The sequence below is a fragment of the Engraulis encrasicolus genome, chromosome 11, assembly GCF_034702125.1.
Source record: "Engraulis encrasicolus isolate BLACKSEA-1 chromosome 11, IST_EnEncr_1.0, whole genome shotgun sequence".
Taxonomy (NCBI): Eukaryota; Metazoa; Chordata; class Actinopteri; order Clupeiformes; family Engraulidae; genus Engraulis; species Engraulis encrasicolus.
The window spans coordinates 1,093,466-1,114,031 of NC_085867.1; the positions used below are offsets into that span (position 1 = coordinate 1,093,466).

A 20,566-nucleotide genomic window follows, 5' to 3' on the forward strand; every position below is an offset into this window, starting at 1 on the left:
AGACAAGACGACTTCCTAATCGACCAAACATCCCATGGCCTACTCAAAAGCGAATGTCTAGAAATTAAGTACCTACAAATGATGTGTGCTGATTAATCAGGAATTCCTGAGTTTACAACCTGCAAATGTGTGTATGAAACAGACTACCACATAGAAAACACCTTTATCAATCAAATGTAGAGGCTACAGAAAAAAGCTTTAAACTCCAGCTTAAGCAGGAAGTCCATTAGCTCTACAACAAAACGTTGCACAAATGACAAAAAAAACGTATTTGACTTTTGAAGTTGTGAAAAATGGTGCTGCTCTCCTCATAATACAGTCTCAGCCTTATTATCACACTGGGACTGGGTTTTCCTCTCCAAAGCTGACAGAAAGGGGATAAATATTTTGGCTACAGAGGTTATTTTGCCCAAGAACAGATATTTGCGAGGGCTCTGCTTTCTGTTAGCAAATGCAGCTGTTCCTGCACACTTTACATCACTTTAAAGCTATGCAGAGACTCTCTGGACTCGGGAGCTCGATAAACCCAACGGGCTGCTAGCAGCAGCACAGCCTTTCCACAATGTCCCCCCTTCCTTTTGCCTTCCAAGTCTAGTAAACCAACACACCTTATTCAGACGTTAATCGTAAGTGTGCTCAGTCTCAAGTCTAACGATGAGATGGGAAGAGGGACAAAATGAGAAAGTTTTCATTTCCTCCAGGATTCCCAGTGCTCCACCAATGTGTTTGCTTTGCATTATGTGCCTTTACACTGTACTCCCCTGAGTACATTTGTCCTCATGTAAATATCTGGCACAAGCTTCAGTTTTTGTTGGTCACAGGCTCCTGGTGCTGGTGTTGCTGTGGGCTGCGTAACAGACCAAAATGGATATGAGAAAGATATCTGTGTTTGCGTTCCAATATGCAACCTTGCGTCCTCCACTTGTGCTTGTGGCCTCGTACCAGGAAGTAATGTGTCATGATGACATCAATGACAACAGCATTATATTTCAAGATCTCGCAAAAGCTAAATTGTAAAGTCATTTTCTCTTTGTCAAACAGCATGGTAAATGAAGAATAGTTCCCCAAAAATTGTTTTTGGCGAGGCTGACAGTGGGGAAACCTAATTGTTTTGTCCATGGAGGCAGAGCGTCAGCAAAACATGAGGCCACAAGCCCAAGTGGAGGACGCAAGGCTGCATATTGGAATGCACACCCTGTAAGAGAGCGCTTCATGGGAACAGCAGGAACAGATGATTTGGGGCAGGAGGCCACGATAACGCAGCTGTTTACGAGACACGGCGTCCAGCAATATTTCTACGGAGCAAGAAACAAACAACGATAAAACCAAACATCACGGAGCATCTTGTGTTCCCTCACAATGTGGTGCAGTCTCGAAGCCACAACAAGGACATGATGATAAAGGACTTTACTTTGACAAGACCAAGAGGCAGACAGACACAGAACTCTTCTGAGCATGGCCGTAACTACCATTGAGGACACAGAGGTCACGTCCTCTGTATTTTGTTCAAGAATGTAAAATGTATCTATGATGAAAATCGCTTTTATGATCAACAATGATAAATTCAGTCTGTATAAGCCAGTCCCATTTATCCTCAAGGCAGTGATTAATGGAAACAAACTGACGAGTTTGACTGAAGTATTTGAAGCATTCTAAATGAACAGTATGCAGTGCAGCACACAGTATTTGACCCCAGTATTTGAAAATGTCTAGTGACGGCCCTCCACACAGAGTCCCCACAGAGGCGCAAAAGCAGATGTACAGATATCACTGCCTTGGGAAAAATGGTGAACGAAAGAATGAAATCTGAACTGACTTCAGATAAAATGTATCATCTTGTTTCATTTTATCTATCTTTTTTAGTTGTTTAATCTCATCAACACTGAGCAGAAAATTGTAAATAGGATTGTTGTTGCAGAATTATGATTACATTATCTCAGATTAGGGCCATTTGGATGGCTTTATTTAGAAAATTACACTCAAATCAATAAGATTATCATGTGTCAGAGATGGACCATGAACTACAATGCTATTTCATCGCATGACGCAATTGCCCCCTTACTGTAAATGAAAGCACTTTCTGAGCTCATAATGGATTACTATGTTGCATGTGCACCATTTTAACATCGTAAAATGCAACACACTTCCACAGCAACATCGCAAATCACATTGGAGTCCACTGTCCCAAGCAGGGCCGCTGACAGCTTTTGCTGGGCCCAGGACAAAATCATTCGAAAGGGCCCTCTATCCAATACATACACGGTAATGGGGACCCACTTCTGGGCCCCCTGACGCCCTGGACAACATACCCCTTGTCGGCGGGCCTGGTCCCAAGTATACTTAACGTGACACCAGAGCGGCATATTAGGCCTTTCCTAATGCTCACTAACACAAGGCTTCTTGGATAACCGGGTTTAACCACAAACCCACTCCGTCCGTCCGCGCTCTCTTGGGGTCGCCCAGTGTGAGATCTCTAGTAATGGACAGCACTCTTTCCCATGTCCCTGACAGACGCCTCACTCGAATGGCTTCTCTCCACAAAAGTGATAGTGCACATTTATGGTAACAGCCAATATTCCACACGGACCAGACGAGGAGAAACCTCAGACCCCAACATGTATTTTCCACTTGGGCCTTGGGACTAAACGGCTAATTTGAAACATTTTCTACTGGCAAGTGTACCGTGAGACGAGATATCACTAAGTATAATTCGCACTCTCACCAAAGACCACATCAGAACAAACAAGTGACCACAACAACTGTGGGAAGTGGCAATATAATTCCGGTTAACATTCAGTTGTTTTTTTCGATACTTGACTGTGTACAAAACGGGAAGTACCTCAATGCTTTCAAAGCAACTGCAGCCAATATTGAGAAAAAAGGAGATCTTGTTTCATTAGAGAGGCACTGAGAGGTTTTCTCGAAAGCCCCCTCAACACAGCTTGGAAGTAAACAACAGACGAGGTATCCCTCTAACACTCCTTTGCATCTCCACCCTTCTCTCTCTCTCTCTCTCTCTCTCTCTCTCTCTCTCTCTCTCTCTCTCTACCCTCCACCCTTGCCTGACTTCGGTTCCACAGTATTTAAACTGGCAGCCATTCAGAGTGTTCCTCTGACTCCAAACAGGATTTCAATTTATGACTTCCTCTCGCCTCACCTTGCACAATCAGTCCCTGTGGTTGCGCTGCTGTTGCCTCAAAAGGCTGCCTACAGTTAGCATGAAAACACTCTTCGCACGTGGATAATACCCACCAACACACAAGGCCCTCATTTAATGGGCTGACAAATAATAAGTTCTCTCCACTCCCCTCTCGCATGCACGTCATCGGGCCTTTTTAACGGGGGCACGTGCCCCAATAAAAGTCATCTGTGCCCTATTAAAAAAAATAAAAAATGTTTAAAGATTTTTTACTAACAAATGAGTTTCTTTGCCAGACTAATTTAGATCAACACATTGTTGTAGATGGAGAGTGTTTTGAACTGCTATCACCTCTTTTCTGAGTGCGAGTCCGAGTGCCCTTCAGAGGGCAATTTGTCTCCAAAAACAAATTTGTAACTCTGTGAGTTTTTGTCATTGAAACATATAAGTCACACCATTAGAAACCTCAGGCCTTCCGGGTTCCAAATATATATATATGAAATGAAAATACTTGAAAATGTCAGGGTGGTGCAAGCAGCCTAAAAGCCTCTGAAAGACCTTAGACCTTAGAGGGTTAACGGAATGTTCTCTCTGGTCTCTGATACTCTCACATTCTATCTGCAACCTCACGTGTCACTTGTATCAAGTGACACTGGTTTATGAGATGAGGTAACCTAGGATGAAGTTTCTGCAGTAACAATACACAACATTTTAATGAATCTGCTATCCTACAGTGCTAAAACAGTTTTAACGTTTATAGTTGAGAAGTTCCTGTCACGAATCAGTAAGGGACAGGGGAAAGTGCGATAGTTAGGGTTGAGTCTTCCTAGTCAATAACTAGACAGTTATGAGTCAGATGATAAACAGTGTGACAGTTTGTAACATGGACATAATGGGTTAGCGCAGAGGCTATGTTATCACCCTACTGTCACCAGAGTTGTAATGGCTATGTCTTGATGTCTCTGCTCTCTGTAATGTCATAGCAATACTGTTATGATGCAGTTAGAAACTTTCAGCAAGTAGTGAATAGGCCTGCCGGCGACCCCATCTGCAGTAAGAGGCTACATGTTAGCCCAAAATACACGCCTTACTGTAATATAATATGTGTGTTAAAAAGAATCCATCATTGGTTGATCATATTGAGCAATCTGCGTTAGTTCTGGCAGACCACGTAGTCAACGCGCCCTTTTGACTATTGGCTGACGCAGACCCAACCCATACAACTCTCCACTAATCAGCTGCGCTTTGGTTAATCAGCTGCAGCGCGCAATTGGATGCTGACATATGGCGCGCTTTATTTAAACTACTGAATTTGTTTTCCTGTCATTGCTTTTTGCTGCTTGTTTTGCTCCCACCACCTCCCCTGCTCCACCAGACTAATCATTGTCAAACAATGTCATGTTGTTGTTGTTGCTTGCTCTGTTCTATTTTGCCATTCCAGCTAAATGGAAGGCACACCACCTCAGGTATTACATCCTCTAAATGCCTGCTACTTTTTGGGCAGACACTGTGCCCTCTAAAACAACAAAAACAGTGACAAAAGTCTGTAAGTGCATGCTGTCTGCGACTGCGATCTCATTTTGTTCTCTCTCTCTCTCTCTTTGCACTGACTGGACATTTCATCATCTGGGACATTTTGCCAGACCAGAGTGGAGGGAAAGTGTCCAAGCCGGCCTGTCCAAGATGTTAACTGGCCTCAGTGTGGTTTCCACACACACTCTCCTCCACGGCTGAGCTGGAGTGTTGTAGCATTTGCTGTGGTCGGCTGAAAACAGGGAGCTACGAGCATACTAGCATAGCACATCTGCGTTCGCTTCAGGGCGTCCGCAAAGGGCCTCAGCGTGTTACGTTACATTACATTACATTACATTGCATTTGGCAGACGCTTTATAACCAAAGCGACTTTTCAAAAGAGGACATAATCAATCCAACATCACAAGCAAATACAAAGTGCACAGGAAATATACAGAACAACAAGTGCAGTTGCAAAGAGGGGTTAGTTTTTTTGTTTTTTGTTTTGTTTTTTTAATTAATAAAGAGTACACACACACACACACACACACACACACACACACACACACACACACACACACACACACACACACACACACACACACACACACACACACACACACACACACACACACACACACACTCAAACTAAACTAAACTAAACTAAACTAAACTAAACTAAACTAAACTAAACTAAACTAAACTAAACTAAACTAAACTAAACATCGTGTGTTGTGTACTGTATTGCCATCAGGGTGCATTGTGATGAAGCAGGAAAGGCCTCCTTGCTTAGTTGCGATCTTGTGACACTGCTCTTTGGCAGTGCTGATTATGTATGAGACGACGGAGAGGCTGGATCATTGTGGAACGACTCTAGCGAAAGTCACCAGGGTTCATGATGCAGGGGAAAATGGCATTGGATGCGAAGCCTTGGCATTCATTCAATCACAAACAGCTGCCTTGGGAAAATCTTACCCTGACCCATTTAACCCCAATGACTTATAGCCATTTAACCACATTCTCCGTGAACCTTTACAAACAGTGCAGTCAACACAATAAACAATAACTCCTTGCAATCGTGCAAACAATTATCTTCTTTTTCCCTACAATGGGACAAGTTCCCACAATGGTGCAAATGGTTTTATTGGAGAGGGGTTTCTAATTCTTTAAAATATAAAGCTATGTAGATAGGCCAACTATGTGGAGTGAGGGGTGGGGGAGATGGACCCAATTTCACATAGGCTACTAGTACTGGCAGCTGTTCTTTAACTTAGTTGGGTATTGTATCTTGTAGTTGTATTTTGTATTAGATATTTTTAAATGTGTGAAATACCTTTGACTCTATAATTTTACAAGTGTGTACTATACCTGTGCATTTTTAGTTTTGTTTTAACCTTGTGTTTTTTTAAGAAATCTGTCAAGGGACAAAAGATGGAAATTAGCCTCATGTCTACAATCTTGTGTATTTAGCATTTTTGTTTAAATGCTGGTAATATATGCCGTCCATTTTTAAATAAATAAACTTGTAAACTTGTAAGAGTCCTGCACCTGTGAAAGGGCTCAAGGCATGCCTCCAATGGTTCCATAGCCAGTGGAAGGCTCAGCGGCTTGGCTCGGGAACCAAGAGAGCATTTGTTCTGCATTCTCCATGCAGTCCTTGTTTTCGCAGCGATTTTCAGTGATTCTCGCTGGCTGCCAATTCTGCCTGCGGACATTAGGCAGACACAGGCTTGATGTGTGACATCATTCGCACAGTCGGTCGGCACCACACCAACACCACCAACACCATCACCCACCCTGCCCCCGACCATCAACATCACCACACACACCCCCACAAAACCACATACTCATGTACGCACACACACACACACACATACACACACACACACACACACACACACACACACACACACACACACTCACACACACACACAAACAAGCAGACAGGCAAGCACCCATTGGCACACACACGCCCGCCGCACGCACACACGTACGCACGCACGCACGCACGCACACACACACACACACACACACACACACACACACACACACACACACACACACACACACACACACACACACACACACACACACACACACACGTCCATTTGCTGCCCCATGACCTACTGTCAGCCGGCGAGGGGGCAAGAGAATGGGGCGAGAGGATGGGAGAAAGGGGTAATTGTAAGCCGACCATGCCTCTCAGTAATGGAAACTGTCGGCACTAATTTGATCGAATTTCAACTGTTTTGGGATGCAGATGCCCAGATAGGGGAGATAGGGAAAAGGAAGCTTTCTTCATCAACCCTCACTAATGTGTCATGTCACACACTGTACGTACTACGGACAGAGGCTCTGTCTCACACACACATGGCTGAAAGGGCCTCTCGAAGTTATGTGATTGGGCTGAATGAGGAAATAACAGGGCAATGAATGGTAAATGGACAGCATTTATGTAGGCTATGTACGTATGTATGGCATTCTTTCTTATAAGCAACTTACATTGAATGTCAAGGATGCCATGCAATCAAAAAACATGCACATCCAGTTTCTGGTTTCGGGTGCAGGTTCAAAAAAGTAAATCCATAAGAAATGAAGAAAAAACACACACCGATAAACTCCCATTTAAGCCATTTTTAAAAATGGCTTAAATGGGAGTTCATCGGTGTGCGTTTTTTCTTCATTTCTTAAGGATGCCATGCAAGGCAGCGGCAGAGCATGTGCAGAGTATGATGGTTCAGTGTCTTGCACAGAATTTCCCAGTCAGGGAAATACAAGTTTCATATCTAATTTCGGAAAACTAAAAATGTGAATCAAAATTATACTAAAAAGACTTGTGATGTAATGTAATCGAATGTAGACTACAAATGGTGTCTTGGTCTCTTCTCTCCAATGTCAAAATCATTGTCATTTAAAATTCAATGAAATCAGAGACAGTAATTTGACCTAAAAGCCTAATAGTACCATTAGCAGAGAGCAGGCACGCCTGTTGCATCAGGTCAAGTAACCCTGTCTGACAGTCTCGCTTTTAGGGGAAAAGACAATAAATAGCTAATATGAAGAAAAAAAACATGGCGCTGAGTGCTGGTTTAACATGGTGCTGAGTGGCCCTGCTGTGGCCAACCGGTAGGGCACTCGCCTGCCATGCGGCTGACCCGGGTTCGATTCCCGGCCCGGGTCCTTTGCCAACCCCTCCCCGTCTCTCTCCCAATTCGCTTCACAATCCACCTCTCACACTGTCCTATTAAATAAAGTAAGAACGTCTTTAAAAAAAACATGGCGCAGAGTGCTGCTTTAATTAACATGGTTGCTGAGTGCTGCTTCTTGTTGCCTAAAGGGCAGATGGATCCAAAGCGCTGCTATTTGCCATTAGTGATAGCAGCACATCCTGGGAGAAATCAGGAATAACTCATTTTACAGCACAGCATCCTGAGAGCAGGCAGCTCTTGTGTGCGTCATCATCTGCCGGACAGATGTGAGGCAAGGCCAGATATCTCATCTCTCTTCCCTTCTCTCCCACCGTCCCACTCTCTCTCACAACTCACACACACACACACACACACACACACACACACACACACACACACACACACACACACACACACACACACACACACACACACACACACACACACACACACAAACACAACACACACACACACACACACACTGACACACACACACACACACACACACACACACACACACACACACACACACACTTCCCTCCCTCACTGGCGCGTCTGCACCCAGATAGTGAATGGAAAACAAACAAGGCGACACGGCCGCACAGGCCCGCGACAGGAAGTGATGTCACAGCTGTAAACACAGTATGGAAATGCCATTCATCCATGTCTGTGCTGCGCTGCGCTGCTGAGGGCAAAACTTCCTCTGGGGCTGACAAAGACGAGCGCTTACAAGCCTGAGTAAAAAAACGGCCAATAGCAATGGCCTCACACAGGTTACCACATTTTAGCACAAAGCATCAGCACAACTATCCTGGTCCTGACCATCCCATAATACTACCATTTCATTTCGTATTAATGGTCTGGCATTTGTCTGCTCTGAAGCGATTGTAGGAAGCAGGAAGTTTGAACTCAGTTATGGAATTATTGGACACCTCTCACCCAATCGCTGGCAGTTACTCAACAACAACATAGCGCAGACCAATGGCTCTGGCGCAGATGTGTACGTCATTGTCACGAGCATCCTCCCCGTTTCGCCCCCACGTAGGGGGCGTATTCACTTATTTGCTGTTTTCTGGGGGGGCGTTGCGAACAAAATTCTACTGCTCCTGGCACTCCACAGAGAAGCACGGCCAGACTACAGTAGTGGAGTCAATCCTTTGGCGGACGTACGTAGGATGGCTCGCGAGGCTACAGCACAACAGCTATAAAATGGAAACTTCCAGGGCTCAAATTTTCTCTGTGGAGAAACCCCCGAACCCCCCCAATAATCAGAATCAATCTCTGACCATGTCCCCTGGTTTGATTTTACAACTCGACCACTGAATACTTCTAACATACAGCACCAAAGGGGTTACAATATTTTTCAGACAGCGATGAAAACAAACAAGCAAAATCATTCATTGCTGTTGACAACACTCTATTCAAGAGATTAAATTAAAAGCTTAATATTAAATGCCACAGTCCAGTCAAAGTCAGTGGAGCACTGCAAGGGTGGTTTTGAAGAAAGGAAATAAATGCAGATAGATACCAGGCAGCCTAGCCTACACTACGGGTAACAGGCAGCCTAGCCTACACTACGGGTTTCAGGCAGCCTAGCCTACACTACGGGTTTCAGGCAGCCTAGCCTACACTCCGGGTTTCCGAGCCAAGACGCCCCCCTCCACTGCAGAGTCTCCAGCGGTATATAAAGTATAGAGAGTCAGATGTGCAGCAGATGGGGCAGATCTCTCTGATCGCACGCACGCACACACACACACACACACACACACACACACACACACACACACACACACACACACACACACACACACACACACACACACAGATGGGGCAGATCTCTCTGATCCACCGCTAGTAAACTCCAGCACACAACCCCAGGGGGATGAGTTCTTTGCTGAAGAGAAAACCACAAGATTTACTCTCTCAGAGAGGGGAGAAAGAGCCCAGAACAGAGGGCCTGGTGGGTGGGTGTGTGTGTGTGTGGGGGGGGGGGGGGGAGATGCGGTTCGGGGTGTGGGTCTAGGTCAGGGTTAGGTTAGGGTCCATATCCAGATGGGTCTGGGTCTGGGTCTGGGTATGGGTTGGGTTAGGGTCCAGGGTCGGGGTGTGGGTCTGGGTCAGGGTCAGGGTTAGGTTAGGGTCCAGGGTCCATCCGTATCTGGATCTGAAGTTCAGCTACACTATGCAGTGAGAGAAGAACCCAGAAGAAAGGGCCTGGTGGGAGGATGATGCGGTTCGGGGTGTGGGTCTGGGTCTGGGTTGGGTTAGGGTCTGGGATCCATATCCGGATGGGTATGGGTCTGGGTTGGGTTAGGGTCTGGGATCCATATCCGGATCTGGATCTGGATGCAGCTATTCAGCTTCTTCTTCGGTTACGAGGAAGTAGGCCTACAGATTCTGGCTTTGGACGTGTCCTCAAAGAGACCAACAGCACTTCTGACAAATCGTACCTTCAATTGGCTGGCGGCTACACTCAAAGGGAATGACTTCTAGCAGCCAGACCCCATACCTTAAATATAGCCTACATTCACTTTTTGATTATTTCTACTTCACAGAGATCCCGTGTCTGATGGAGTGTATGTTAAAATAAATATTACCTTAAGATTATTTGCTGAGCCAGTTGTGGGCTAAAGACTAAGGAGGGATTGGTCTTGGGATCAGAGTTCTAAGTTCCAAGTTCCAAGAAAGTCTAACCACGTCTCTCAGGAACCCCCATCAATAACTGTGGGGTAGCCCCGGCCTAGTGGTTAAGGAGATATAGGCTTTACTGAGGTCAGAGGGTTGAAGGTTCAAATCCCATCCCTTCTACTCCCTATCTTACTCCATGGCTGAGGTGCCCTTGAATAAGGCACCTAACCCCACACTGCTCCAGGGACTGAAACCAATACCCTGTAAATAACTGTGAGCTGCTTTGGATAAAAGTGTCAGCTCAGTATAATGTAATCTAATGTAATCTGCCCATAGAGAGGCCTGATGAAGGCCAGGGGGATCGAAACATTGTGTGTTTTAATTACATTTTATACTTTTTTGAGCACAAGGGCTGTGTGCAGAACAAACATTCTCACTGTCTTTAAAAAAAAGGATCTAAAACGCCTTTAATCCAACTCAATCACTCCATTTGGATCATAACTATTTCACTGGTAGTGTTCACGGAGAAGAGTAATTGATGACCCATACGATACATAATTGTGCATACGTTTAAAGGGACACTGTGTGAGATTTTTAGTTGTTTATTTCCAGAATTCATGCTGCCCATTCACTAATATTACCTTTTTCATGAATACTTACCACCAGCATCACATTCTAAGTTTTCATTATGACTGGAAAAAAATGCACTTTTCATACATGAAAAGGGGCATCTTCTCCATGGTCTGCCATTTTGAATTTTTAGCTGCAAAAATGACTGTACTTGGACCATACTAGAAAATATTTGTTTAATACTTGGTAAACTTTCATGTAAAGATCAAATTTGGCAATAGGCAGCACAGTTTCAATAAGCAGCATAGTTGCAGTACCTTTTTTACCATTTCCTGCACAGTGTCCATTTAATACTTACTTCTGATGGCACTGCCCTGCTTGAGATCTAATGGGAGTGGGAGTAATAAGATTTTATTAAATGTGGACTCCAGGCTCTCATGTCTTTTTTTTATTTAGAAGGCTATGGAGACGATATGGATCGGCTTTGGAGGCTATGGATACTTTTTTCCCCAAGTACCTTTTTGGGCTTTTCAAGCCTTTATTGATTATTTACAGACAGGACAGTGGAGGAGAGACAGGATGTGAGTTGGGAATCGAAACCCGGGTCAGCCGCATAGCAGATCAGTGCCCTACCATTAGTGCCATGGGAGACCATAATACTTAACTTACTTACTTAACTCTGTTCCCCATAAAGACGCCATTTGACACCCCCCCCCCCCCCCAACCCCATAATGACAAGTTTTGACGACCCCACTATTTCAATGAAGACATGTTTTGACGACCTCAAGAGACAGTTCCGTGTTTACTTTTGAAACAGATAATCCGATTGGCTGACATGAAACCAAGCAACAGTGTAGTTACCAATAGGAGTGAAAGATACATTAGTGCTATGGTATGGCCGAGACCATAATACTTAACTTACTCACTTAAAGAAACCTGTGTCTCTGGAGCAGAGCGGAGCGGGGCGGCTGTATTTTTTGTTTTTGGAACTGTGGTTTTCCTGTCATGTGACATCAATTTGGACAGCCCAAAAGGATAGACAGGCCGGATAGAGGACCCACGCAGCCTAAATATCTGGCGACAAAACTCTTTATCTCCCGAGAAAACTCCCTTTCCCCCTTATCCTCATCCTCATCCTCCCTCAGCACAACAGAACCTCCGTCCCTGCAGAACATCGGGCTCCGATTGTCTAAACAACAACACCACTGTTTCCTGTGCCACAAAGAGGGGTGCTGGTGGTGGTGGTGGTGGTGGGGTGGTGGTGGTGGGTGGTGGGTGGGTGGTTTGTGGAGGAGAATGAGGGCCCCGCTCTGATGACTGGGCTCCTTTATTTGGGGCCCTGGGCTTTCTCTCTCTCTCTCTCTCTCTCCCTCTCTCTCTCTCTGGGGCTGGACAGAGAGAGTGTTGGGGACTGGGGAAGGGGAGAAAAGAGGGTATGTTTGTGCGTGCATGCCTGCATGTGTGTGTGCGTGCGTGCGTATGTGCATGCGTACAAGACTAATACATGGGACTTGCTTGCTGGGCTGGTACTGCTCAGTGTGCACTGGTCTGGTCACCAACCAGCTCCCAGCTCTCAGCTCAGCGGCCCTCACTGGCTGTGGTGGAGGCATAGAGAAGCGAAGGAAGAGAAGAGAGAGAGAGAGAGTAGCGAAGGAAGAGGAGAGAGAGAGAGAAAGAGAGAGAGATAGAGAGAGAGAGAGGCATTGAGTAGCGAAGGAAGAGAAGAGAGAGAAGAGAGCGAGAGAGAGAGAGAGAGAGGCATTGAGTAGCGAAGGAAGAGAAGAGAGAGAGGAGAGAGAGGGGAGAGAGAGAGATGGGAGAGAGAGAGAGAGAGAGATGGGAGAGAGAGAGAGAGAGGAGAGAGAGGGGAGAGAGAGAGATGGGAGAGAGAGAGAGACGGAGAGTAGTGAAGGAAGAGAAGAGAGAGAGAGAGAGAGATGGGAGAGAGAAATGGGAGAGAGAGAGAGGGTAGCGAAGGAAGAGAAATGGGAGAGAGAGAGAGAGAGAGAGAGAGAGAGACGGAGAGTAGCAAAGGAAGAGAAGAGCCGCTTTGTTTCAGGGCGAGGGGGAGGCCAGGGGGGGGGGGGGGGGGGGGGGGGGGGGGGGGGATGTGTAGGGGGAGAGGGGGGGGGATGAGGAGGCCCTGAGTAAACACGGCTGACTTGTTGTTGAAGTGTGTGTGTGTGTGTGTGTGTGTGTGTGTGTGTGTGTGTGTGTGTGTGTGTGTGTGTGTGTGTGTGTGTGTGTGTGTGTGTGTGCGTGTGTGTGTGCGTGTGTGTGAGCGTGTGTGTATGTGAGAGAGAGAGAGTGTGTGAGTGAGTAAAAACAGAATTCCTACATTTACATACACATTTTTTTTGTCCAAGTAACTCCAAGGCTGTGGAACTTCCACTGTTCAGTTCAGTTCAGTTCAGTTCCTGTGCAGCACCTGCGACTTTGTTAGAAATGAAACAAAAAAATGGGCTTCCACCTTGACCCGTCATCCAGACTGGATCAGAACCACAGAACCCACAGTAACCAGCATTCAGGGCCGCTGACAGCTTTTGCTGGGCCCAGGACAAAGTCATCTGACAGGGGCCCCCTACCCAATACATTCAATGTAATTACTAGGACCCAATTATGGGCCCCTCAACTCCCTGGGCCTGGGATCGCTGACCCCTTTGCCCCCCTTGTTGGCTTCTCTGTACCCAGCAGCGCCACAGCCTCCTACTGACCTGTCTCCACTACACAGTAAAACCAGCAGCTCCACAGCCTCCTACTGACCTGTCTCCACTACACAGTAAAACCAGCAGCTCCACAGCCTCCTACTGACCTGTCTCCACTACACAGTAAAACCAGCAGCTCCACAGCCTCCTACTGACCTGTCTCCACTACACAGTAGCCAGGCCCGCACCAGTTACGTTCGGCACTGAACCGCTTGCCTGCGAAGCGCTTGCCTGCGAAGCGCTTGCCTGCGAAGCGCTTGCCTGCGAAGCGCTTGCCTGCGAAGCGCTTGCCTGCGAAGCGCTTGCCTGCGAACCGCTTGTGTTCATACTGGGCTCTGGACTTTTTCCGCGCGTGATTGTGTTACCCGGATGAACCTGCTGACGGCCACGCTGTCGTCACCGTTCGCAGAGAAAAACATAGTATTTTGCGGTTCGCATTGTGAACCAACTTTCCGGTTCGCTAACGCAAATATCTGTGGCATGAACAGGACAGCCGGTTGGCGATTAGGTTCGGGAACGGGCTCCAGCACGGTTCTCAGTCGGCCTGAACGCGCTGCTAGTGACGTAACACCCTCAGCTTTGCCTCTAGTCAGGCCAGAAGCAAAACAAATATCGTTTCTGAGCTCCTTCCACTTGGTCAGGAAGCAAACAACCAGTAGCGAACCAAGGGAGGCGGGTCAACCATGTCTTTTTGGGAAATGTTAATTGTTACGCTCTTGGTCATCATGTAATGGGGACCCAATATTCCGAGGGTCGAGGTATCTCAGTCATGGAGGAGGATGTGGGTTAATTACTCCCCCGTCCAACCTGGCGGGTCGGCAGTGGAAGCAGCAACCTTTGGGCTGAGGCCATGACTGCCCTAACTGTACTGTATGTGCTGTGTATGTGTGGGCTTGTACATCTTATCCCGGGTTTCTTAGTCATTTAGTTGTATAAATGGTTTTGCTAGCATGATTGAGGTTATGGACGGAGGATGATACTCAAGAAAAGGAAGCATTGAATTCTCAAGAGGAAAGCTAATTAAAAGTAACTAAGTACTTTTACTGAAATTACATTTTAAGTGAAGTACTCTTTACTTTTACTTGAGTAGATTTTTAGATAGGTACTTTTACTCGAGTAGGATTTAGGCAAAGTAAAGATACTTTCACTTGAGTATACATTTTCTGTACTCTTTCCACCTCTGGTTATAGTATGTAGTGCTTGCATATGTGTGTAGTACTGTAGTTAAAAAGGAACATTTCAGATTCTTTTTTTTCATTGTAGTTGTGGTTATGCTATCGCAAGTCATGCCTCTGGTTTGTTTATAGGCTACAACAGTAGTGCTTCAGTTTCAGCTATAGGCTCTGAGTGACAGCTGAGATGTGAGAGGAATGAGAGAGATCTCCTGCAACCTTGTTGACCTTGAGCAAATCCGGAAGAGGCAATGCAGCTGATAACAGCCATTCTCACGCACAGAAGTAAAAGGCCTGTGGTGTGGTGAGGTGTGCTGTGGTGTGGTGTGGTGTGGTGTGGTGTGGTGTGGTGTGGTGTGGTGTGGTGTGGTGTGGTGTGGTGTGGTGAGGTGTGGTGTGGTGTAGTGTAGTGTGGTGTGGTGAGGTGTGGTGTGGTGAGGTGTGGTGAGGTGTGGTGTGGTGTGGTGTAGTGTAGGCTGGTGTAGTGTAGGCTGGTGTAGTGTAGGCTGGTGTGGTGTGGTGTGGTGTGGTGTGGTGAGGTGTAGTGTGGTGTAGTGTAGGCTGGTGTAGTGTAGGCTGGTGTAGTGTAGACTGGTATGGTGTGGTGTGGTGAGGTGGGGTGGTGAGGTGTAGTGTGGTGTGGTGAGGTGAGGTGTGGTGTGATGTGGTGTGGTGTGGTGAGGTGTGGTGTGGTGTGGTGCGGTGTGGTGAGGTGTAGTGTAGTGTGGTGTGGTGTGGTGTGGTGTGATGTTGTGAGGTGTAGTGTAGTATGGTATGGTGTGGTGTGGTGTAGTGTGGTGTGGTGTGGTGTGGTGTAGTGTAGTGTAGGCCTGTGGTGTGGTGAGGTGTGGTGTGGTGTAGTGTAGGCTGGTGTAGTGTGTAGTGTGGTGTAATGAGGTGTGGCTGCTGTACTGTAGGCAGGGCTGGATTAAGATGGCCTGGGGGCCCTAGGCTACAGGTTGCTGAGGGGCCCCGCGGAAGGGAAATTTCACAACAAATGTACATAGACAGTGTCATAATTATGAAAAGTGAAAGTGAAAGTGAAAGCCCATTGGGAAACTCCAACTCCCATTTGTCATTGTGACACAGCACTCCACAGCACACAAGTGAACACTGCACACAACAAAATTGCATTTATGCCTCACCCGTGCAAGGGGGCAGCCCTCAGTGGCGCCCCATGGGGAGCAGTGCGGTGGGACGGTACCATGCTCAGGGTACCTCAGTCATGGAGGAGGATGGTGGAGAGCACTGGTTGATTACTCCCCCCACCAACCTGGCGGGTCGGGAGTCGAACCGGCAACCTCTGGGATGCAAGTCTGACGCCCTAACCGCTCACCCATGACTGCCCTAATTATGAACTAGGAATTAAGGATAACCTGTCTACCAACTGCATTCAATACAACAGGTGATTTTTTCAATACTACATCCTGTTATAATTCTAAAATATTTCACTTTTGGCCAATCAGGGGGCCCCTGGCAGGTGGGGGCCCACTAGGCTGCAGCCATATCTAGCCTGTGCGTTAATCCGGTCCTGGCTGTAGTCCCCATTGTGCCGCTGTGGTCTTCTTGGAAGAGAGGAAGTTGAAAGCAGGGTTGCCAGATGTAAATGATTTCCAGCCCAAATAATGCTCAAAAAACGCGTCAAAGCACTAAATCCTGCCCAATCTGAACTAAATTTCATGTATTTCTATGACCATAAATCTGCAGGAAAAACCCATCCAAATGGCCTTTTTACCCTTTCTTTTACCAACAGACGGTCATCCTGGGCAGCCCAATTGGGAAGGAAACGCCCAATCTGGCAACACTGGTTGAAACTTGTGTTGGTGGTGTGTTTTGAGTAAAGGGAGAGGAGCTACTGCTGCTGCTGCTGCTGCTGCTGCTGCACCAATTGTGGTTGTAGCTCGAGAGAATAATAGAAACACTATTGGCTTGAGAGAAGAAAGGAAAAAAAAAACATAAATAATATATTTCGGACTGGGGAAATGTGTGCAGCACATGTTACAGGGTCATTTATTGGACAGGCTGAGCTTTTTATTTTTCTATAGTAAATGAATTAAGTTTACGTAATGTGAAATGTTCCAAAACTGCACTTTAAGTAAAATCATCGTACTTAAATTCAGTCACTCAGGGCCACTGACAGCTTTGGCCGGGCCCGGGACAAAGTCATCTAAACCCCCCCCCCATTCAATACATCAAGTGTAATGGGGACCAAAGTCTGCGTCTCCCCTTCCCCTGGGCACGGGAAATCGGAGCCCTTTGTCCCTCTCCCCTGCCGGCTGTAACTGAATGCACTTTCTACCTAAAACAAACTGGCCAGCTGCCAGGCATCAGAACAGACACGGCCGGCTGTAGGCTGCGTTTATCAACGGTCTTGAGGCCAAGTTGTCGATTTGGCAGCAGCAGTTTCAGATTTAGCACTAGTCAGACACGGCTGCCGACACGTACAGGATTTTGCTCCCACCCATTCCCACACAGAAGATTGAAGAGCAACATATCTGACATGAAAATAAGCGTAATGCTCTAACTACGCTGGGTTTATTAGTCTATTTATCTTCCAATACTAAGGCAGGCTGATGATGAGGTCAAGGGGGCGTTGAGAGGCTTACAATGATGTCAAAGGGGGCGTTGAGAGGCTTACAATGATGTCAAAGGGGGCGTTTGTTCAAAAAGAGAACCACTGCTATAGCACATATAGGACGGTGGGGGTCTTATCCGGTGAGACTTATAGTAGGCTGCATCCCATTAGCCAGGCTGTGCCCTCCTAGTGACGCAACAGCTTCAGCGTTGCTACTAGTCCGGTCAGGAGTCAATGCAAGTACTTTCTGAGTTCCCGCAAATACGGGAACTCCTCATACTTCGTTGGGAAGCAAACAATCATTACCAAACCAAGGGAGGCCATTTGGGAAATGCTGTTTGGGAAATGATAATTGTTATGCTCTTGGTCAGACCAAGTCTCGAAGAGATTTGAAAGTCGATGATAATCAGGCTAGCATCCCATTACTCTCCACTCACTCTTCACTCACACTTCACATTGTTTATCTTTCACTCTGTTTGTAGTGGGGGTCGCACCCTCACTCCTATTCAAAGGAAGTTCGAAGGGATTTTAAGCATTTCCCCTATACTGCCGTGCAAAACAAGAACGCAGTAACTCAAAATGGTCGAAAAAAATTTTATATCGGAAATGGGTTTTAAACTACCTCATTTGTCTTGTGTCAAAAAATGGTGGTCCAACACCGTCCCGTTTTGGAGAAAACTCATTTTGAAAGTGCAAAAATGACCAAAAAAAAGTTACTGCTTGTTGTATTTAAAGGTTATGTCGTACTAAACAAAAACGCAGTAAGTCGGCGAGTTACTGCTGCACGTTCCAATGGGACTGGTTTGGGAGTAGACAGTAATACTAGCCAAGAACGCAGTAACTCCTGCAGTAACTCCATTTTGTGGCAGTAATACCAGCCAAGAACGCAGTAACTCTGTTTTTTGTGGCAAAAAGACACATAAATGTTGTTTTTTTTGTTTTTTTTGTGTGCATTAAATTTCTATCCTAAACAAGCATTACCAGGAAGTGTCACCACCAATTTACCGACAACACAGTTGTCGCGCCATATGGGAAACTTTGAAGCCTTTTTTCTCAGTTTGCCGTTTTCAGAGTTACTGCGTTCTTAGATTGTAGGGCAGTATAGCTCTCAAAAGTATTGGTATACACTAACACTTTCACGTGCACCCACAAAAGTAAGTGTTTGGGGGAAAAAACGAGTGAAAGTGACCCATTAAGAGTTATGTATGTACATGGCACAAGAAAGGGAACTTAAACCTGCAACTAGGAAATTGGATTTCACACTGCAGTTGAGTTTTCTCTGTCAATTCAATTCAATTCAATTCAACATTGCTTTTTGAGAATTATCATTCAAGCATGGAATTACCAAAGCATTGGCAGCAACACAACTGCACCGTCCCTTTGCAATAATAGGGCATCTCACTAAGAACAACAACAACAGCAAAAACAAAAAAACCCGAAACTTACCTAGCACGATGACCACAGTCTTCAGCAGGCTCATCATGGTGTCGCGGTTGCGCCGCGGCCCCGAGCTGTGCCGGGACATGCGCATGGTGCGCTGGCGCACGTAGACGAAGATGTGCGCGTACAGCACCACCATGACCACGAAGGTCACCAGGTTGAAGATGGCCCAGAAGATCAGGTAGGAGTTGCTGTAGAGCGGCGCCATGTTGGAGCAGGAGCTGATGCTGCAGATGCAGTTCCACCCCACGCTGGGGATGGCGCCCATGACGATGGACATGGTCCAGATGATGACGATCACCACCACCACGCGCCGGTTGCTCATGCGCGTGTGCAGCTGCATGCGGAACACGGTGATGTGGCGCTCGATGGCGATGGCCAGCAGGTTGGCCACGGACGCCGTCAGGCTGGTGTCGATGAGGCCCTGGCGCAGCAGCCAGGTGCTGACGGTGAGCCGCCGCGTGTTGGGGCCCGTGTTGAACATCAGGTAGAAGTAGGCCAGGCCGGCGAAGAAGTCGGCGGCCGCCAGGTTGGCCATGAGATAGTAGATGGGGAAGTGGAAGCGGCGGTTGACGTAGATGGCCACCATGACCAGCAGGTTGGCCAGCATGATGAAGATGCAGACCGTGATGCCCAGGCCCATCACCAGCGTGCTCACCGCGTTCCAGTCCTCCGCCAGGTACTTGCCGCTGCGGTTGTAGAAGAAGGCGATGGTCTCGTTGTAGTAGCACTGCCCGTCGTCCATGTCCATCTCCATCTTGGGAAGGTCAGGGGGTGGGGTCAGGAGTCTGTGGATAAAGGAAGAGAGAGAGGAGAGGAGCGTTTAGTCAGACGTTGTAGAATAAGGCGATGGTCTCGTTGTAGTAGCACTGCGCGTTGTCCATGTCCTCCATCTTGGGAAGGTCAGAGAGGGTCAGGAGTCTGTGGACAAGGAAGAGAGAGAGGGAGGGAGCAGTTTAGTCAGACGTTGTGGAATAAGGCGATGGTCTCAGGAGTCTGTGGACAAGGAAGAGAGAGAGGGAGGGAGCAGTTTAGTCAGAGGATGAGGAACATGATCTGCATAATTCTGTGGAATGGACACGGATCTTTGGCACACGTAAATCCGTGTCAGTTTCACGGATTTGTCAAAAATTCTGTGAAGAAATTCAGGCAGTCATTTTTTTCAAGAATGACGATGTAGCATCGATGTAGTATAGCACTGGTTGTCCTCCAGCGCTTGGGAAGGTCAGGAGTCTGTGGAGATGGAAGAGAGGGGGTGAGGGATTAACTAGAAGTTGATTGGGCCATTTTGAAGAAGGCGATGGTCTCGTTGTAGTAGCCTACCACTGACCACCCTGCATCTTAGCAAGGTCAGGAAAGAGAAGGAAGAGAGGCAGGGAGGGAAAAGTGTTTAGTCAGAGGATGAGTCAGCCATTTTTGAAGAAGGCGATCGTTTCGAAGTAGTAGCACTAGAAGCAGGATGGATGTTGTGCAGAAGGGTTGAGTCGGCAATTTTTTGTGGAATATGGAGTATGGAATATGTAGACACACTGCACACATTTTATATATCTTTCATCTAAAACTGACATGGAACTTATATGATGACAAACCACATTTAATTTTGTTTTAGTTGTGTTCATTGACACTTAAACCAATCA

General features: G+C 46.7%; 1 protein-coding gene across 1 annotated transcript in view; it reads right to left on the reverse strand.

The window, feature by feature from the left end:
* Positions 1-20,566, reverse strand: part of lpar1 (lysophosphatidic acid receptor 1) — a 69,780-nt gene that overhangs the window by 2,658 nt on the left and 46,556 nt on the right. Inside the window, exon 2 of the mRNA XM_063209788.1 lies at positions 18,936-19,717. Within this exon, the coding sequence (XP_063065858.1) occupies positions 18,936-19,686 (751 nt within the window). The 5' untranslated portion in view covers positions 19,687-19,717. The remainder of the gene's footprint in view (positions 1-18,935; positions 19,718-20,566) is intronic.